Source organism: Pseudonaja textilis, chromosome 3 (assembly GCF_049901715.1).
Source record: "Pseudonaja textilis isolate UNSWEBS1 chromosome 3, rPseTex1.2, whole genome shotgun sequence".
Taxonomy (NCBI): domain Eukaryota; kingdom Metazoa; phylum Chordata; class Lepidosauria; order Squamata; family Elapidae; genus Pseudonaja; species Pseudonaja textilis.
The window spans coordinates 69,008,114-69,028,833 of NC_141992.1; the positions used below are offsets into that span (position 1 = coordinate 69,008,114).

Below are 20,720 nucleotides of genomic sequence, written 5' to 3' on the forward strand. Positions count from 1 at the left end.
TGAATTCAATTTATGGAATACAAATTAAAGAACCCTTTTCCAACAGTGACCACAACATGATTGACTTTTGTCTCAATATACGTCCACACAAAAATCATCACAACGACAGAATCCCCAATTATAACTTCAAAAAAGGCCACTATGATCTTATAAACAACGATCTCTCATCCCTTGATTGGCAATTTCTATTCACTGGATGCAATACTGTAGAAGACCATTGCAACACATTTTTACTTGAAGTCAAAAGAGTCATCAAACTATATGTACCAATAATAACTCCCAAAACAAGAAAAAACAAATTACCCATAACAATAAGGAAGCTTCAATCCAAAAAGAAATCACTTTGGCGGAAAAACAAATCTGGTCATGTTGCCAACTTCAAAAGCCGACACAAAAATTTATGCCACCAGATAAAAGACTGAATGCACCAATTATCACATTAAACAAGAGGAAAACCTTCTACGCACGAATTTCACCCGCGCTTTCTACAATTTTGTAAACAACAAACTAAAAGACTCAAGGTCCATCCCACCCCTGAAAGTACCTAATGGTAAAGACTGCAATGACGACACTATTAAATCCAACCTCTTTAACACATTCTTTGGCTCAGTATTTTTACAGAAGACAATGTTTTAAAAGCACTATGCAATCTAAAACCATGTCTATATATTGGACCGGACGGAATATGTGCCTACTTCTTAAAAAAGCTATCCACTGCCATAGCCGAACCTCTAAGCATAATCTTTGAAAAATCTTTCAGGACCAGCTCCTTGCCAAAACTATGGTCACAAGCCAAGGTCATCCCCATCTTCAAAAAGGGAGACCCCAGCCTAGTTGAAAATTACAGACCAATCTCTTTATGCTGCATCACCTGTAAAGTCATGGAATCAATTATTAACCAATCCATTATCCTCCACTTAGAGACAAATAACCTACTCTCCAAAAAACAATTTGGTTTCAGAAAAAAACTATCCTGTAATCTGCAATTCTTACACTGCAAAACATATGGACTGCACAACTCAATCAGGGCAGAGCAATAGACACGATCTACATAGACTTCTGTAAAGCCTTTGATTCAGTGGTACAGACAAACTACTCCTAAAACTAAAATCTTATGGTATCTCTGGACACCTGCATTACTGGATAGAAGCATTCCTGTCAAACAGACAACAAATGGTCAAAATTGGGAGCACCCTATCAAATTCTGTACCTGTCAACAGTGGTGTCCCTCAAGGCAGTGTTCTAGGACCAACTCTGTTCATACTCTACATAAATGACCTCTGTGATCATATTAAGAGCAACTGCGTTCTCTTTGCTGATGATGTAAAGCTATTCAACACCACAGACAATACTGCTACCCTTCATACCATTCTATGTATCAGAATGGTCAAACAAATGGCAACTTCAAATCTCAACAAATAAATGCTCTGTCTTACATATTGGCAAAAAAAATCAGAAAATAAAATACAAGCTGAATAGTCAAGACCTTGTTGATGATCCAAACTCTGTCAAGGATCTTGGAGTACTCATCTCTAATGATCTAAGTGCTAGAGCCCACTGTAACTACATAGCCAAAAGGGCATTAATAGTTGTTAACCTAATCTTATGTAGCTTTTCTCTGGTAATATTACACTAATAACTAGAGCATACAAAACATTTGCTAGACCAATACTAGAATACAGCTCATCAGTCTGGAACCCACATTACGTATCTGATTTTAACATAGTTGAGAAAGTCCAGAAATATTTCACAAGAAGAGTTCTCCACTCCTACTTGTTGTAGAATACCTTATGCCACCAGACTTGAAATTCTAGACCTAGAAAACCTAGAACTATGCCGCCTTTGGTCCGATCTAAGTATAGTATATAAAATCATACTTTGCAATGTCCTACCTGTCAATGAATACTTCAGCTTCAATCATAACAATACAAGAGCAAACAATAGATACAAACTCAAGGTTAATCGCACCAAACTTGATTGCAGGAAATACGACTTCAGCAACAGAGTGGTCAATGTCTGGAATACTCTACCTGACTCTGTGGTTTCTTCCCCAAACCCTAAAAACTTTAACCTTAGGCTGTCTACTATTGACCTCACCCCTTTCCTAAGAGGTCTGTAGGGGGCATGCATAAGCGCACTAACATGCCTACCATCCCTGTCCTATTGTTTCTTTTATTTTTTATTTTTCTTATATGTATCCATGTATTCATAACTATGTTTTTACTTATACCTATTATCTTGTAAGCAATTGACAAACCAAATAAATAATAAAAAACAACAACAACCCCGTAAGGTTGTTGATGAAGGAGTGACCCAGCTGGCTTTTATGTCTAAGATATTAAAATTATAATTAACTAATGTATTTTTTCACTAAAGAATATTGTTGCTTTTAATAAAAATAACAAAGTCTATGATGTAATGCATTGTATTTTTATTTTATTATTGCCATAATCAGAGTAATTTGTATAGACTGAATTTCCTTTGTAGTTTGTTTTCAGTATTTGTGTAATGTTGAAGCACCGTATAATAGAAGATACTGACTGAATTTGCTGCCTTTGTATATCATGACTGGGATAAAAAATATCTTTTATCATTTATTACTATTTATCTTTTAATAACGAACAGTATTATCATCATAGCTTACTAATGCTTTAATTTTGTGTCTTTGCTTTGTTACTTAGTATAATTAGCTGAATCATTTAATCAAGATATTTCTATTTCTATTTTATCTTTTTTTATTTTATGTTTATTTTATGATCATGATCATGATTTATCACTTGTTGCTTGCATATACACTGAGAGCTTATCCACTGGAGAAAAATTTCTTGTTTGTCCAATCATACTTGGTCAATAAAGAATTTTAATCTATTATAAAGAATTCTATTCTATTATAAAGAATTCTATTCTATTATAAAGAATTCTATTGTACTCTATTTTAGCACACACTTTAGAGATAATTTTTGGTTGATCTTTGGGAATTAGGAGTAGGAGTATTCAGTCTATTTAATATATTTTAATGTTCAGTTTGAAAATTTCCCACAGATTACTAAAATGAAAAATGTATATAGTTTTACTTCACCTGATTTAATGAAAATGAATGAAAGATGCCAGGAATCCCTGAGAGAAATCTATCACATGACTTACTTGTGAGTACAATTATATTGATTATTCTAAGTAGAATCACTGTGTTAAATGATAGTGAGGCTTTTAAAATTGTTGTCATGAAGAACCATAGACTATAAAGTTTTTAAGACTGGGACTGCGCCTCAATTCTGGAGCCCAAAGACCTGGCTTTTTAGAAGTTTTAGGACCTGTTCCTGTCTTCATGATTCAGTCTCTACTTCAGCCTTGATGTTTATTGTACAATGTACATAATTTAAATGCCTGCCAATAATCAGACACCAAAATGGGTGCTACATATAAGCAAATACAGTACTGTAATGTCTTGAATGTGTTTCATCTGGCCTTCCCAGAATTTTTTTTTTTTAAATTTATTTATGTTTTGCATTTCTGGACTGACCATTTCCCTCAAAGAGGGATTCTGGCACTCTTTATCAGCAGCCTCTACCAAAGAAATGAAATATTACTGAAAACTTAGAATTTTGAAGGCAAGAAGTCTTTAAGAGCCATCTTGTGTTATCTGTACAAAATGTCACTGGTCTTGTGACAAGCTATATAGCAGATACACAAGTGACTTATATTTTATATATCATTTATTATATCCTTGTGTATGAGTGTATGTGTGTATGTGTTTATACCCCCACAAACACTCCAAAAGTAATTAAACACAAGCCAGAAGGAATAAAAATAGAGTTTCGTAAATTTAGTTTCCCCTTTTAAATGAAATGTTTTGTTTGATAATTGGATCAATTCTTAGTGTATTAAATAAAGAATGTATATGCAACATTTCATTCACTATGAACATTTCAACTCACCTCTGGCATTCGCTAAAAACAACTGTAACAGGTTTGACCCATTTCCAAAGAATAGGTACGGTATATGTAGCTAGGTAAGCTTACTTGCCTGATATCATGACCAGACTAATGAGCATATCTAATGATGTAATTAGAGAATATATTACTATATCACTTAGTGATATAGGTAGTTAAGGAGCTAGACAACTGAAGGCATAAAAGAGAAATCATTTACGAAGCTTTTTATTTTTCTGTCCTCCATTTTGTAAAAAGGTGATTAGAGCTTGATCCAGTAAATCAATCTGCAGACTATTTCTCCCGAGTTGTATTCTATTGTGCTCACGAAAGAAAGAAAAAAGTGCTAAAATCAACTCTTTCACTGTGGAACCAGAAAAGGAGCATCTCAATTCTAGTCACAAACTGACTTACCAAGAAAGAAGGCTGCTTGTAGGTTTATTATCTTGATGCCTCCAGAGATACTGCAAGCAAAGTTTAAAGACTAGTCTCAATGTTAGCCCTTGAGTGACTAATATTCTATGGCATGCAATCAGGCCTAAGAGTTATTAAACATGCCATTTATCTTTGAATTTGTCTAATTTGTCTGTTTAATAAAGCCATTGAAATGATTGCATAATCAATACACTTTGCAGCAATTGATTTCTATAAATTAATTATGCATTATATGAAGAAACATAAAAGCATTCTTCCTTATGCTCTACATCAAATGCTAATAAATTTTATAGAGTGACTATATGAGAGTTTCATAAAAATTGCACTGTTTTTAATACCCTTCATAACTGCATGCACTTTATGAGCATTTAAAGGACCACATGGATTTTCCTCATAGGAAAGTTTCTGTAATCTTTTAAAGCTGCTGTGTCTTTTAGTTGGGTAAATTTTATTTAAAATCCCACTATACAACCAAGCTAACAACTATATTAATTTATATGACATCAAATTGTAGTAGCAAATTTATTTTAGCTCATTTATTATTAGCCTCACATTCAAAATATTTCTCTTTCAATATTGATGCCTCCAAAATTGTTGTTTTCATTGAACTACGGTAACTTAATTTCAAAATTCCAGTCATTCAAAGGTCTTCTAGAACCCTAAGGTTTTTAAATGGGCTTGCTCAAAGAACAATAGGAACCACTTGAGAGTCTTACAGAACCGGTTCGCCATTAAATGTATCATCTGGTATTATAATATTCACTTAAGTCATTTCTTTAAAACAGGGCTATCAGTAGGTTTCTTTAAAACAGGGCAATCATAATCAGTAGATTATGTTTCTCTTAAATTAGATATATACATTAACAAATACATATCTCAGCCAAGCATTCCTAAAGCAAAGCATTGTTTAGAGATTGCAACCTCTAAAAGTCCTGCATTTGACAATTTTAAATTTTGTCCCTAAAAATGGAGCTAAGTTAATTCACAGATTTGGATCCTGAAGATCCAAAACCTGGTTTGATCGGCTTATGTCACATTTCTAATATTTCTTTTTCCCTTTTCAGAATTTCTTTACTGACTGTTAAGTTTAGGGCCTTTTTTATGATTTCAGATTATATTCCTTGACATGTTAACCCATGAACCCTAAAAATGCATTTTGCATTTCAGATTTTTGAATCTGAAAATGTCTGATAGTAAAGTGTATTTTCATAAGATAACCAAGTTCCTTTTATACAGATACTAGTTTATTCCTAATATTTGCAAAATATTTCCAGCCCTAGTTGTTATTCAGTTCTGATAATGTATGATGTAATAATGTCATTATTTTGTGCCACATAAATTCTACCAACAATTTTTTTAATATGTAATTTTTTTTCAGTTATGTAAAGGAAAATTTCTTAGACTATAGTGATACATTTATTAATAGTAAATTACTTTAAATGGTAAAATAATACTTATGCTTGTTTACAGGATAGTGTGCAAACTATTGAGTGAAATCTATGAGCATATCCATTGCTTGTACAAACTCTCTGACACTGTCTCTATGCTAGATATGTTGCAGTCATTTGCCCATGCTTGCACACTGTCTGACTATGGTAAGTAATTTTGTTTCTTAAAACAACTCCCATTGAAACTTACACCACTTATTTTTTTAAACCATATCTTCAAAGTAATTCGCTACAATAGTCCTTGTTTTTTTAGCAACTGCCTTGCTTAGTGACAGTTCACAGTTACAATGGTGATCAAGTTTCAAAGTTTTTTTTTATGCCCAATCCTCACATTTAGAACCATCACAAGTCTATAAAGCAAAACAAAAAAGCTGAAGTAAAATCATAAGCATAGTTGCAGTTTCACTTAATGATCACTTTGATTAACAGTCAAGTTGTTTGTCTTAATGGTAGTTGCTAAACAAGAACTACTTGCAGTTCTAATATAATGGAAAGAAATACTTAAGTAATGTAAAAAAAAAAAATAATAGTATCAAGCATAATCTTACTGCCTCATTGAATGACTGCATCAGCATGCAAGTTCCTAAGATGTATTTTACAGTACTGTCATATTATGACAGCCCATACCTTAACTGTAGGAAGTTTTTGGCACACAGATTAATATTTGGGTAAAATACTATCATTCTATTATAACAAAGTTAAAGATAGAATACATAATATTTGAAAACCTTCTTGGAAGGATCTTATTAACAGTGTTGATAAAGGATGAAGTGTGTGAAAGTATTGCTCTCCAGGTATTCCACAATTCTGACAATGGACGTCTCAGAATATCATATCTCAAAAGAAATTATTTTCAAAATAGCAGTTTCCTATTACTTTCTTTGTGTATACTTCATTCCTGCCATAGTTCTGATTTCTAAAATAAATATGCAACTGGAAAATTATATAGGTTAGACTTATATTTAAATTTAAAGATACTGCATATGTGTTAAGATACACAAGTTTCACTTTTGTTTAATTTAGGCTGCAGGCAGTGGCACACCTAACATTTGATAACCTGAACTGGATCATTTTTAACATCCCCTTTATCGCTGAGAGCTAGTTTGGTGTACTAGCTAAAGTGTCAGACTAGAAACCAGGAAACTATAAATTCTAATTCTACCTTAGTTACAAAGCCTACTGGGTGATCTTGGACAAGTCTCTTCTCTCACTCCTATGAAAAAGAAACTGGCAAGCCATTTCTGAAAAATGCTGCCAGTAAAACTACAGGGGACAGTTGCCGATTGTGACTTGAAAGCAGTCCCCCCCCGCCCGCTTCATCACTGCTGTGCTGCTACCCACTGCCAAACAGCAGATTGGCATGAAGGCATTAACAATTCTACACCCACTGCTAGCTTCTTTATGTTTCATAAAGCATTCCCTTTATTGCCTGCCCACAGGGTGGACCACACGTATGTAGCCCTCCTTGGCACACCACTGGCTGGAGGGCTGTGCAATTTTGTGAGAATAAGCCTTAATGAAAAACCACTTATTTACCTATATGTAGGATTGCATTACTGCTAAAATGTTGCATGTTCTGCAGATAGTAATATTAAAAATTTAGGAATAGTGCAAGTCTACACATTGTTTACATTACATAACATATACGTTTCTGGATGGTTCATAAACCAGCTTGTGTTACACTATATACTTGTCAGTAGCAAATGATATTAAAATATGTTATTGTCTTTCTTCCTTCTAGTACGTCCTGAGTTTACAGATACTTTAGCCATAAAGCAAGGATGGCATCCAGTTCTTGAAAAAGTACATTTTGAGAAACCTGTTTCTAATGATACCTATATCACAGAAGGAAGTAATTTTATAATAATTACAGGACCAAATATGAGTGGAAAATCAACCTACCTAAAACAGATAGCCCTTTCTCAGATTATGGCACAAATGGGTAAATAATAACTTCTCCAAATACGTGCATGTGTGTGTGTACCAATTATGATTTATAAGTAAAAGGATATTTAAGTGTATAAAAATAATATACAATTTTCTTACTATTTCACAAATTTGACAACGCTAAAGTTAGTTCAAATGCAGTAAACCCATTTGTTTTGTTCCTTTCCTTAATCTGCAGGTTCTTTTGTCCCAGCAGAATATTCTTCTTTTAGGATTACTGAACAAATATTTACCAGAATAGGTATGGATGATGATATAGAAACAAATTCATCAACTTTCATGAAAGAAATGAAAGAGGTATTCATTTAATAGAGGTTGTTAGTTAATAAATGGCCTTGATTCATATTTAATTGATTTATAGGATATATATTCATAAACAGATTTAGATGCAGCTAGATCAAAATGATGCCATGTGTGTCATGATGTCACCATATAAATGAGGCAAATGTGATGTCTCTGTCCTTTTGCTTCATATGATACAAAACAACGAATGAAAGCGAATAGATGTGTTTCAGGAAAATGTTGCAGGATCCAATCTAGGTTGGTCACAGCATACACTCTGCTAGGGAGAAGTTCCCTGAAGTTGGGCTCCAGGACGAGTCCAAAAACTTGGAAGACAAAACCTCTCATCCCAATGACCCCGACCCAGATTGGATCCTGCAATCCAAAACCAATGCGAATATCTTTTAACAGTATTTACTACTCTTGTTATTTTTTGCTTTATTATTTTAATGGGTAGTAGTACTAATGTTTGTAAGTCACCCAGAGTCATCTCTGGACAGGATGGGTGGCACATAAGTAAAATAAATTAATAAATTGATGTAATGAATTACACATTTGTATTGCTTTGTGTCATACTTGTATCATGACATCATGACATAGATAGCTTTATGACCTATTTACCTCCCTTACCTACAGTCCCTTATTGTCTGCATTGTTAGCTTAACTTGAAAATAACTTTTTCAGTTAATTATACATATTTAATTTTATTCTTTTAGGAAAAAGGTTTAAATAGATACAAAACCTCCAAATTTTGTAAGAGGTACAAATCCATGTGTTAAGGTATAGTCTAGGAAGGGTTTCCATGTCTTATGGAAAAGATACAGTAATGAGAGAAATAGCAAGTAAAAAACAGCAATCAAAATAGCAATCAGAATGGAGCATTCTTACCTACTACACACAGATATGCTTCTCTCGGCATTCCTCCTTGCGTCCTGTTTAATAGCCTAAACATACATATTTATTTATTTTACTTATCAAACTTATTTGTTGCCTATCTCTTGGTTCAAGGTGACTCTGACAAGTATTGGATTCTGACAAGCTACTTTTCACGAATCTTGGTATGCAAAATTGTTATGATTTAGAAAATGGTTTGGGAAGGAGTCTAGGTGTTCTTGAGCAGTTTTAGATTATAGAAGTTCATGCCCGATTCTTGGTACTTTTATCCATCAGTCATACTCTGATCTTCTCCTGATCTTTGACATATCATTGTTCTAGTCCACCCAAGCATGCAGGGTCCCTTTTAATGCACTGACACATTTGGATTGATTATATGCACTTTATTAGATTGAATATTTTATCATGTAATTCATTAAGCTCATTATCCATCATAATCACTGGAACAGGTCATTTGCTGGGCAAGCCTGCAAAGTAGCTATTTTCTTTTCAAGCAGGTTTTAATGGTTCAGGTAAACCTTATTTGCATTCAAACTACACTTTTAACAGGTTTAATAATATAGGATTGAATCTTAAATTTTCACTTCAGTCTTATTGTTTGAACTGTGATTTAACTTGCTGGAAGTTGCTTCTTGTGTAAATGTGAGTGGAATATACAATTAACATGATTTTTACATTGATGATGTCTCTTTTTGAGGATGTGTCATGAATTTAGAAATTTTGATCAAGCACAGGCCCATCTGAACCCATCACTACAAACAAAGCATTAATCAAAGGTGATTGCTTACAATAATTTCTTTTCAATTACTCCAGCATTGTGGATGATCAGCCTACAGCATAAAGTTATGCATGCATTTGCTTTTGTGGAAATTGAAACTATTGTGAATACAGAGAACTTTTGAATTGGGTTGTTTGTGCTGATTAATGATTTGTTTTTAGGTGGCAGCTGGTTGACTGTTACTAAACTAAATTTTCTATCTGGGGTTTGAGCAGGAAATGAAAGTATCTTTATCCACAAATGGAATATTAATAATGAAATTTGATGTCTCTTTCATTAGGTAACATACATCATACAAAATGCTAATGACAGATCACTTATCATAATTGATGAGCTTGGCAGAGGTACCAGTCCTGAGGAAGGCATCGGCATATGTTACGCAGTCTGTGAATATCTTCTAAATTTAAAAGTAATATTATTTTAAAAACGTATTTTCTTATACCTTCTGCTATTTTTTCCCATTTCAATAATTCAATTCAGTTCTTGTTTCATTTTGCAGGCATTCACACTCTTTGCTACTCATTTCTTGGAATTATGTCAAATTGATAACTTATATCCCAATGTGGAAAACAATTACTTTGAAGTGCAGCATGTAAGAAGCAGTTGTGAAATTAGGGAGAAAATTGCTTATACTTACATTCTTTCTAAAGGATGCACAGAGGAAAAAAATTATGGTAATAGTCCTGATTCATTAAGGCTTATGACAACACACACAAGAAAGTTTTGATATATGATTTGCATATGCGGAGGGGATCATCTAGCATAAGAGTTTGCACATGCAATTTTAGCTATATTTAGAACAGTCTGCTTTTATTTAAAAAACAAGATATTAATATTTTATGATGTGTTCCTTATTGAGTCTAGCAAGTCACTAAGACTAGAGGCTAGTTTTATTAGCCTCTCCATTTCACAAGGTGTTTTATTTCTTGTCACTAACTAATATTTTTCTCGTGGCATTTGAAATATTATTAGGAATAAATGAATTTATATTTGGATCTGGTAAGTTTTCATGGACCAGGATCTAGTTCCATCATTCTGTTTTATGTTGAAATGTATACATAAAAGAGTCAAATTTGTTAGCATTAAGATTAGGAAAGAAATTAAGTGCATGAAATACAAGCTGTAATAATTATGCTGTACATGCTCTTCGTTTTCTTGTCTCTTGGCCTCAGTAAAACAGGTGTTTCTCAAATCCATAACAGAGTCTACAAGCAAGTTGTGGAAAGGCTGCTGATCTGCAAATTGCTGTAATGTTTGATATATTTGAGTCTAGGTAGTTACTCTGTAGGATTCCGAATATAATATCACAATTGTGATATGGGCAGCTATATAAACTTGATAAATAACTAAATGAAGTGGATTCTTGGTAGATTACAGTATTTAGAACGGAGAATGGAGAAAACAGAATGATATGTAGGTTTGTTTTTAAAAATATAGAAATCTGATGTCGGCATTGTGCTTTTGATTGTGTAAATATAATTAAAAAATAGATCCATAAAAGTATGTCATATTGTTTAGTCTTCTTGTCTGTTCAATTTAGTATCACATCTACTTGAACTCTCACTTTAGTTAAAAAAAAAATGTTCTTAATTCTGATCTGCAAGCCTAATTCTGATCTGCAAGCCTACTTCAGATTTTTAAACAGATCCTATTTAAAAAGGAAATGTGCCAAGGTAACACTGACTCATGGTTAAGATTAATAATAGGAAGGAAAGAGTTTGAATTGCATTTGATCTGGTGTTTGGCAAAACAGATGTTTTTATTAAACGACCTTATCTTTCACAGTAAAAAAAAGGCTTCATTTTCTTCTTTTACATTTAGGCTTGAAAGCTGCAGAGGTTTCCTCTCTTCCATTATCAATAATATTGGATGCCAAGAAGCTAGTAACTCTTATTGATAAACAAATGATGGTATGTATTATTAGCAGATAACTTCAGAATAAAGGTTTTTTTTCATTTTATATTCTATTATTAACATGCTTACTTTTTATTGAATTTTGTTGAAAAAATATTTTGAAATGTGCTCTCTACATTTTTTTCTTTTTTGTAGTGACATGTGAAGTAATGTACAGTATGAATTAAACCACGGAAGTCACAGAAATATCAGTAAATCTGGGTATAAAAGAAAAATGGCTTCATATATATATTTAGCCAAAAAGCGTTAAAGCCATAGATTTAAATCCTAACATGCATTAAACTTGGATTTGTTTAATCATGTTTCCTCAATACACTAAGCATAATATAGTTTGCAGATCAAAGGCTGGATTCACTCAACTCAATAAATCATATTAAGTTTCAATACAATAAAGAGAATTGGAGGAATATTTGGTCCTCATCCAATTCAGTATTGCATTGGTATTTTAGGATGGCATGACAACATCTCTGACAGATGGCTCTAAGGAGCCCAACACTTCACAGGCAGTGCTTTTCAAAGCTAAACATTCCTAATATTATAAAGCTTTTTCCAATGTTTAACTGAAAACTGCTTTCTTGAAGCTTCAGTCCTATAGTTTTACTACTGCCCTCAGGGTCAACAGAAGATCAGTTTTGGCTTTTGCATTTGCATTTCAACCTTTCAGATTTTTAAGACTGCTACCATATTTTCCTTAACTATTCAGGCTAAATCTACCAAACACTTTAAATCATTTCTCTTAGTACTTGTTTTCCAACCTCTGTCTATTTTTTTGATGTTTCCCAGGTTGTCAATGTCTGTCTTGTAACAGAATACATCAGAGCAGCTGATTGATGTAGAAGAGAACAGAAGAGATCATTTTCTATGATCTGAATATTATGTATTTTTATGAGTTAACATTTTTAGCAGCTTTCTCATGTACTGCTTCCAATTCATCAAAACTTTCACATTTTTTTTTTACATAATGAAATGCAATAGCTTATATTCAAGCCTTGAATTTTATTTCTCTTTTGTTTTTATTTTTATTTTGTTGATTTTAGATCAACGCTCTGGGATCCCAAAGTCATTTTAAATACCCTTTCTACCTTTATTTTATCTGAAGTTCTGACAAACAGTCCCTCTTTTAGATCATTTATAAAAATGTTGTCAAGCATAGTCTTGCAATCTTCCATTTAGATATCTGCCCAGGCTGGCAACATCCATTAACAAGCAGATAAATCTAAATATTCTTTAATCATAGATTAATCCTTCATCATTACCATTTCCTGTCTGGATTAAAGCTCAGATGATTAGCCTACGATCAGTACTACCATTTATGATGGATTAAATACTGCCCCTGTATCTCATGAAAATCTTTGTCATAAAATATGGCAGCATAGAGCTTCAAATCCACATTTATCTGTTTACTCAGGAAGTTACCAGGCGGAAGACTATATCGCATAATGTCAAAAATCTTCCTGCACAATCTTCTAGCAGAAAAGATATTTTGATAACATGCTGGTTTTTTCTTCTTTTTCTTGACAAACTATCCCTATCAGACCGAGCAGTCTAATAGTTCAAGCTTCTTTATTAACCAACCACCTGCAACCCACCTAATGACTTGAAAGAAACTTTTAAACTTTTCTGTGAGAATACAAGGGTCTCTTACTGTAGGCATGGCAAAATTTTGGTAATTATATCAAGTAATCACCCCTCGTTATTTTGAAAGAATGTGTTTATTTTTTGCTGAAAACAGCTCAGTTAAAAAAGGTGGACATTATAGCATACTTATAGACCAAGCTATATTAAATAACAAAAATTGGAGGATTCCCAATTCATCATTTCCGGCACTGTTGCAGCATCTGTATTTGCAGGAGAGAAAGAAAGGTTGCTTTCCCTTCCCCCTCCCATATTCTAGTAGTTATTCTCTGGAAATGGTTCTCCCATGAAAGTTTCCCAACTGAGCTGGAGATCCCTGTAAGGAATAATAGAAAATGGATACCTAAGTAAGCCAATCTCCCAATTATCCATTACCATTCCTGCTGGCAATTCTATTTAACTAGAGTTTTGAAGGCTAATACTGGCACCTTCTTTTTTCTACATAGACGACATTCATCACATTCCTTAGGACTGGAGTGCTGCCATTAATACACCATACAGATAATCCTTGGCTTACAACCATTTTGTTTAGTGATCATTCAAAGTTACAGTGGCACACACATACACAAAAAGAGACTTATGAACATTTTTCATACTTATGGCAGTTGCAGCACTCCCACAACCACGTCATCAAAATTCAGGTGCTTGGCAACTGGTTCGTGATGGTTGCATCGTCCTGGGGTCATGTGATCACCTTTTTGCAACCTTCTGATAAGCATAGTCAATGGGAAAGCCACAATATTGCAGCAATTTATTGAACAACTGTGGCAAGAAAAGTCATGCAATGGAGCGAAACTACTTAACAGCTGTCTTGCTTCATTGTGGTCATAAGTCAAGGACTACCTATATTCAGAAAAGAGGATAAGAGTGCTCCAATCAACTAACGTCTTACAGGTTTGCTGAGTTCTATTAAAAAACAGGTATATGATTTGGCTAGAAACAGGAACAATGAGCTAGAAAGTTTTCATTCCGGCTATTTCCTTTTAATCATCTTGTTCCTACAAACTCTTACCCTAAGGTTTGACGGCAAAAATAGGTCTGTAGCTTTGCTTTCTCATCTTCTACAGTGATTTAATTGATTAATGTGAGAATACGTTAATCAACTATAACTAACTGATAACTGATGTTGTGAATATCCTAAGCATTCAGTTTTTAATATGCGCGTGTCCTTTTAAATAAACAGCAACAGCAAAGAACAGATCCTGAAATATTAAAGGAGAAGGCTATGTATCACTTAGCAAATAGATTGATTCAGACTGCTCGCAACTCTCAACTGGATCCAGACAGCTTGCGAATATACTTGAAAGGTTTGAAGAAAAAGTACGAAACTGATTGCATTGCCTCTGAACAAGTAGCTGCAGATGTTAGATGACGGTAAATCATGTACACTCTATTCTGCAGAATTAACTAATGCAAATACAGTTAGAATTAAAATTATATTTACATAACCATTACTTTTTATAAGTCACTATATGGGGTATTTTTTTCCTAATATATAATTGTTATATTTTAATTATACAGTAAATGCATTCTTAATTAAATGGGAAATATTAACAAGAACATATAATGAAATTATCACTTTAAATAACCCCACAAAAGCTTTTATTTACAAAAGATCTCATCACATTTTTAAAAAGCATGTATTGATCCATTAATATGACTTATAAAAATGCAGTATTAGACAAACAAAAGAACTGTTCTTTGTCCAAATGTAGGCTGAGAGAGAAAGAGAACAAAACAACAATTTGCTAATCACTTTATTTGAGACTTAGCGATATCTGTTCATTTTAAGTTATGTAGATGTGTTCACTTAATATTTCTGTTGTTTTTAATGATTTTTTAAATTTTCTTGTATTAATAATGATTACAGTTTACGTTAAAAGAAAAGAAAAATGTAAACAAATCTGAACATTTGTATAATGTTCATATTATATATTTATTAAAGTTTGATTAAAGTGACCTCAGTAAGCTGTATAAATCAAATTTTCTACATCTTTGCTCCAAATTTTGTAGAGCCATTTGTTTGTTTCAATAGAAGATAATATTTGTAGGTTAGGGTTGATGATGTTACCTAGTTTGGTAATGAAATATCTGCAAGAAAACCACTAAGCTCAGAATACCAAGGACCCAAGATTTGATTGATGGATTTCTGTACCTACCCATCTCAACAATACATATGCTTACTAAATAAAACTATTAATGTTTAATACAGACAAGAAATGGGACCCTTAACATACTGGGACCACAGATATTTCCTATAACTATCAGGAGACTATTAAGCAGCTGTTTGAAATATAAAAGCAATATCTACATATTTTCTGCATATTTTATTATAAAAATGTATTTTGTGGATATATAGAGAAGGTGATCTCCTAGGAAGCAGATTATACAGAAAGCAATAATACATTTTGTTATGCTTAGACCTTTTGGCAGAATTAAAATAAGTTCTTTTCATATTGAAGTATCATAATAGCAGTATTTCTTTGAAATACAATTATGGCAAATAATTATATATATATATAAAAGCGAAATACCACTCACGCATCATCACAAAATCTCCAGAACCATAAAGCCTACAAACTTGAAATTTGGCACGTATGTTCCTCTTGGCTTCTAGGTGCTCACTAAGAAAGGATTTTTCAAAATGACCATCAGAGCATTAGTATTTCGTATATTATTATTAACACGCTCTGATGCTAAGGAGTTCTACTCCCTCTCCCCACCTGAAAAGAAATATGTTCCAAATGCAAAACACAAGCCGGGGAGAACACAGAACAGAACAGTTGAGCTAAGGCACGCCCAGGCAGAGGAGAGGAGTTTTAGTTTTAGTTTCACAGCACCAAGCAGCTTTAGTACAGAACAGTTCAGCTAAGCCACGCCCAGGCTCCTTGCTGTCTCTTTCTTGCTCATAGAGCAAATACTGTTTCAGTTTCCAAACAGCCCTCACCTCTCTCACACATTGACAGGACGCTAGCCAGATGAATACCGATGGATGCTGATAGGCAGAGGCAGAATTTTTTTTTTCCCCTTATTTTCCTCCTGAAAAACAGCCTGATCATATTAGTTTCGTAGCGAAGCAAGGGTATCAAGCTAGTGTGAATATGAAGCACACACCAGTAGTACAAGAAAAATTAGAAGTGCTAAAATTCAGCTCTTTTTTTTTACAACAAAGCTTTACGATTGTAGAATATGTTTGCTGCTGGTGGCAAACTTTACTAATTGTCTGTATACAGGAAGACTTATACTGTAATACTTCAAGATTGAAACCCTTTTTATTTGATAACGCATAGAAGTTGGAAAACTGCCATAAAGCAGGAAACATGAAAGATTAAGGGAATACAGTGCCAAGAGGACATGCAGGGCAACATGTCATCTGTTTTGTGAGTGAGCCAGATGTCACTGTTAGAATAACTTTTTAATACAAATCAAGAAAATATACTTTAATTTATAGCTTAGATTGGAACAGTCCAGCAATCAGAAGCAACTAAGAATGAGATCAAGTATGTAATGTTTAAGAAAAGAATTAAATTTTACATTGTCATGATCAGAATATAATTTTAAATATGAGATCAATTCATGTGTTGCATATACAATACCTGCCTTCAAAATTCAAGCAGCAGGTAAACTGAACTGTCACCTAGCCTAAACCAGAAAGAGATCTCTGTTACTTTAGAAAAGCGTGGGTATCATGTGCTTTGTTTGAGTCCATATTCAGGGACCTTGTTGCACAAGATAATCGGAGCCGTCCTCTTCACAATGTATTTTCTTAACATCTGAAACCTTGACAAGATGGTTTCTAATTATTACAAACAAACCCATTTTTGTCTAAGCTGTATTTGCTGTATTTGGCATCAAAAAAAGATTCCAATCGGATCATCTACAGATTCCTCTTAGGCATTTGGTGGACTATTATAAACCGAGAACATAAGATAAAGCTAGAATACAAATCTAGGTTACATTTATTGTTTAATCCATTGAGTTCTCAGAAAGTGGCAAGTGCGTGGTTGCCCTTGTTTGGAAACTAAGCAGGCTTGCTGGTTAGTTCTTGGATTGGATGGGAGATTTTCATAGAATTCCAACACAATAGGCTAGATTGGGAAATTGGGGTGGAGGGACAACATAAATGTATCATTGAAGGTGCCAGAATCAAGCTTGACTACCAGTAGATATTACTTAAATGTCTGTGGTCCAGATGTTAATTCACAGGTAGACTAAATACAGTCTTGAATGGCAAACACAATTCTCAAGCTGGAAGGACTTGGATACATGACCTGTACTTCAAACCAGTGGTAGTGAGTATTAATTTTTTAGTTAAGATGTTTTGTCTTATGATAGATTTAGTTACCCATATATTAACTTGTATGGGAGGGGTTCTATTTACTCAATGTTTTTACCTTTTTAAATAGTTTTTAGGTTGTGTGTGTATGTGTGTGTATTTAAAACTTTTCTTTAATTTGTGTATTTTTTTAGCTTTTAGAATTACTAATTGCTTGTATTTTACCATTTTTATATTGGTCTGTGCCGGTAATAAAGATTTGATGGATTGATCGATCAGCGTACAGAAACTTTTATATCATTTTATTTATTTTATTTTTATTTATTTATTTGATTTGTCAATTGCTTACAAGATAATAGGTATAAGAATAAACCTGAGTATGAATATAGGAAATAGGTTCGAATAAATGGGGACAGTAGGCCAGGGATGGTAGGCACGATGGTGCACTTATGCACGCCCCTTACAGACCTCTTAGGAATGGGGTCAATAGTAGAAAGTTTAAGGTTAAAGGAGTGGGGGGTTAGAGGATGTAACAACAGAGTCAGGTAGTGCATTCCAGACATTTACCACTCTGTTGCTGAAGTCGTACTTTCTGCAATCAAGTTTGGAGTGGTTTACATTGAGTTTGTTGTGTGCTTTTAGATTGTTGCAGTTGAAGCTGAAGTTGACTGGTAGGACATTGTAGCAGATAATTTTGTCTACTACGCTTAGGTCCAACCTTAAGCGGTGTAGTTCTAGGTTGTCCAAGTCCAAAATTTCAAGTCTGGTGATATAGGGTATTCTGTTGCAAACAGAGGTGTGTAGTACTCTTCTCATGAAATACTTCTGAAATACTTCTGGACTCGGTCAATTGTATTAATGTCTGATATTTACAGTGCGGATTCCAGACAGATGAGCTGTATTCGAGTATTGGTCTAGCAAAGGTTTTGTATGCCCTAGTTAGCAATTCAATATTACCAGAGAAGAAGCTTTGTAAGGTTAGATTTACAACTCTTAATGCCTTTTTGGAAATGCTGTTATAGTGAGCTCTGGTGCTTAGGTCATTAGATATGAGTACTCCAAGGTCCTTGACAGAGTGAAGGTCATATCCACTAGCTTGTATTTGGTGTACTGATTTTTTTTACCAATGTGTAGAACAGAGCATTTGTTGGTCGAGATTTGGAGTTGCCATTTGTTTGACCATTCAAACACATAATCAAGGTCACTTTGAAGGATGGTAGTATTGTCAGTGATATTGAATAGTTTTACATCATCATATATCATACATATAAACATTCATTTCAATTGATTGGACTGTGATGATGTTTCATCTTATTTCCTTGTTCTTAAGGAAAGTTGACCTTTACCTATGTAAAAATCAGTTGACTTCCATATTTAATTTTTTTTGCAAAAGTGCAACAGGGTACACTAAGCAGTGTGGTGGCCTAATGGTAAAGATGCTCACCTGCCATTCAGAAGGTTGAGAGTTCCATCCTAGGTTGCACCAAATGTTTCTCTCCTAGGGTGCAAAGAAAAACAAATTCTACTGTGAACTCTGTGTGGGTGTCTGGAAGGACATCTAGCCAGTTAATGCTCAGCTCCATTCAGTCCCCCCAACTGTACCCCTAATTAAGGAATTACTGGGTTGTAAAAAGGGAGATAACCGAGTAAATCCATATGTTTCTCTAGTTCTCCAAGTAGATCCATGTTTCTCTGTGAATGACATTTATACATAAGTGTAGTTGATAAAATGGAAAGTTTTATGAAATGACTTCTTCAACACATGCAAAGTTGCCTTGTTGTTCCTAGAAGATATTTACAGCTTCAAAAGAGAATAGTTTCGACAAATACCATCCATGTTCTTTTTAGTTACAAGGATACAATTATCCAAGGGGCAAACTAGTTTGATACTATATTTTGTTAGGAAGGAATATATTACTTTTGACAGCAAATCTATTCAGTATACCTTGTTCCAATGAAGTCATAAAAATTGCAAGGTCACCAAACTATGAAAAATGGTCTGTCTTGGTATCTTTTCTCTAACATATTCAACTAGCAATAATGGTAGAAGAAATGAGAATGGAACTTTTTGTCCTTCAAATATCTTCTAGGGCTTGCCAAAAAAGTAACCACTGGTCAAAAACATTCAAGAAAAAGATTAAAAATATAATCATGGTTTAATATTTAACAAAAGGCTGCAAAGGCTAAGCATGGGACAAATAGCCTGCTACAGAGAAAATATAGCAGTCACTCCCAAATTCCATGCTAGTGATACTAGAATAATACAAATTGATTTTAAAAACAGAGATCCTATATAGTTCATACTTATCTCAGATTTCCTTCTGTCTTATGTTCTCTGATCTCTTTTATTCAGATATAAATCTCAAAAATGGATTCCTTGAATAAAACACATTGCTTGAAACCTTTACTAATTACACTCAAGATTTATAAACAATGTAAAAAAAATTGTTACAGAATATCTTGTTTGAGTAATTTTGTTTTTCCTAAACAAAACCTTCTTAAATTTAGGAAAGCCTATATTGCTATCAGCCATATTTCTTTTCATTCTCAAAAGAATGGAAATTTATGGAAACTCTGTGAAAGAAACTGCAGGGACTTGTCCAAGCCACACTTGCTGGATGCCACATTGAAAAATTATCTGGAACTAGCAAGCGCATTCAGTATCTTTCGGCAATATTTCTGTGATTTACATTTCCAAGAAATAGTCTATCATTTTTTACTGCATCTTAATTAATCCTAAATAATCCTAATTAGCTAACTTTCAGCAAAGCCCTGTTCCAAATATTATATGACAATAATGACTCAGAAGGTTTTTCTAATGGTCAGAATGCCCAATTCATTAGCCCTATTGAGCATCCAGATAATATCCTTTTGTCAATTTATGTTTTTCTACCTTTCATCTATCTTTCTTCAAGTGTGAATAAGCTATAATGGAAGTGGCGTGTAAATATCCAAACCTGTGGATATTCCATTCTGTTTTGCTACCATAATTTTTTAAGAGAGGGAAAGAAGTTTGAATGTCAGTTGTGATACTCCTATACAATCCTCCAATTATTCCCATGAAATGTTCCAATTATTTGAGAGCACTTATGCAGGAGTTGCATACATTTGTGCACAAACCTTCAATTTTTGTTTCTTTATACTGAAATTTCACAGTACAACAACAACAAGAAATTAACACA

General features: G+C 33.6%; 1 protein-coding gene across 1 annotated transcript in view; it reads left to right on the forward strand.

Moving 5' to 3' along the window:
- The window catches only part of MSH4 (mutS homolog 4), a 53,882-nt gene extending 38,839 nt beyond the window's left edge, over positions 1-15,043 (forward strand). Inside the window, exons 13-20 of the mRNA XM_026700080.2 lie at positions 3,043-3,146; positions 5,835-5,959; positions 7,554-7,754; positions 7,938-8,056; positions 9,994-10,122; positions 10,213-10,387; positions 11,535-11,623; positions 14,446-15,043. Coding sequence (XP_026555865.1) covers positions 3,043-3,146; positions 5,835-5,959; positions 7,554-7,754; positions 7,938-8,056; positions 9,994-10,122; positions 10,213-10,387; positions 11,535-11,623; positions 14,446-14,634 — 1,131 coding nt within the window. The 3' untranslated portion in view covers positions 14,635-15,043. The remainder of the gene's footprint in view (positions 1-3,042; positions 3,147-5,834; positions 5,960-7,553; positions 7,755-7,937; positions 8,057-9,993; positions 10,123-10,212; positions 10,388-11,534; positions 11,624-14,445) is intronic.
- The last annotated feature ends 5,677 nt before the right edge of the window (positions 15,044-20,720 follow it).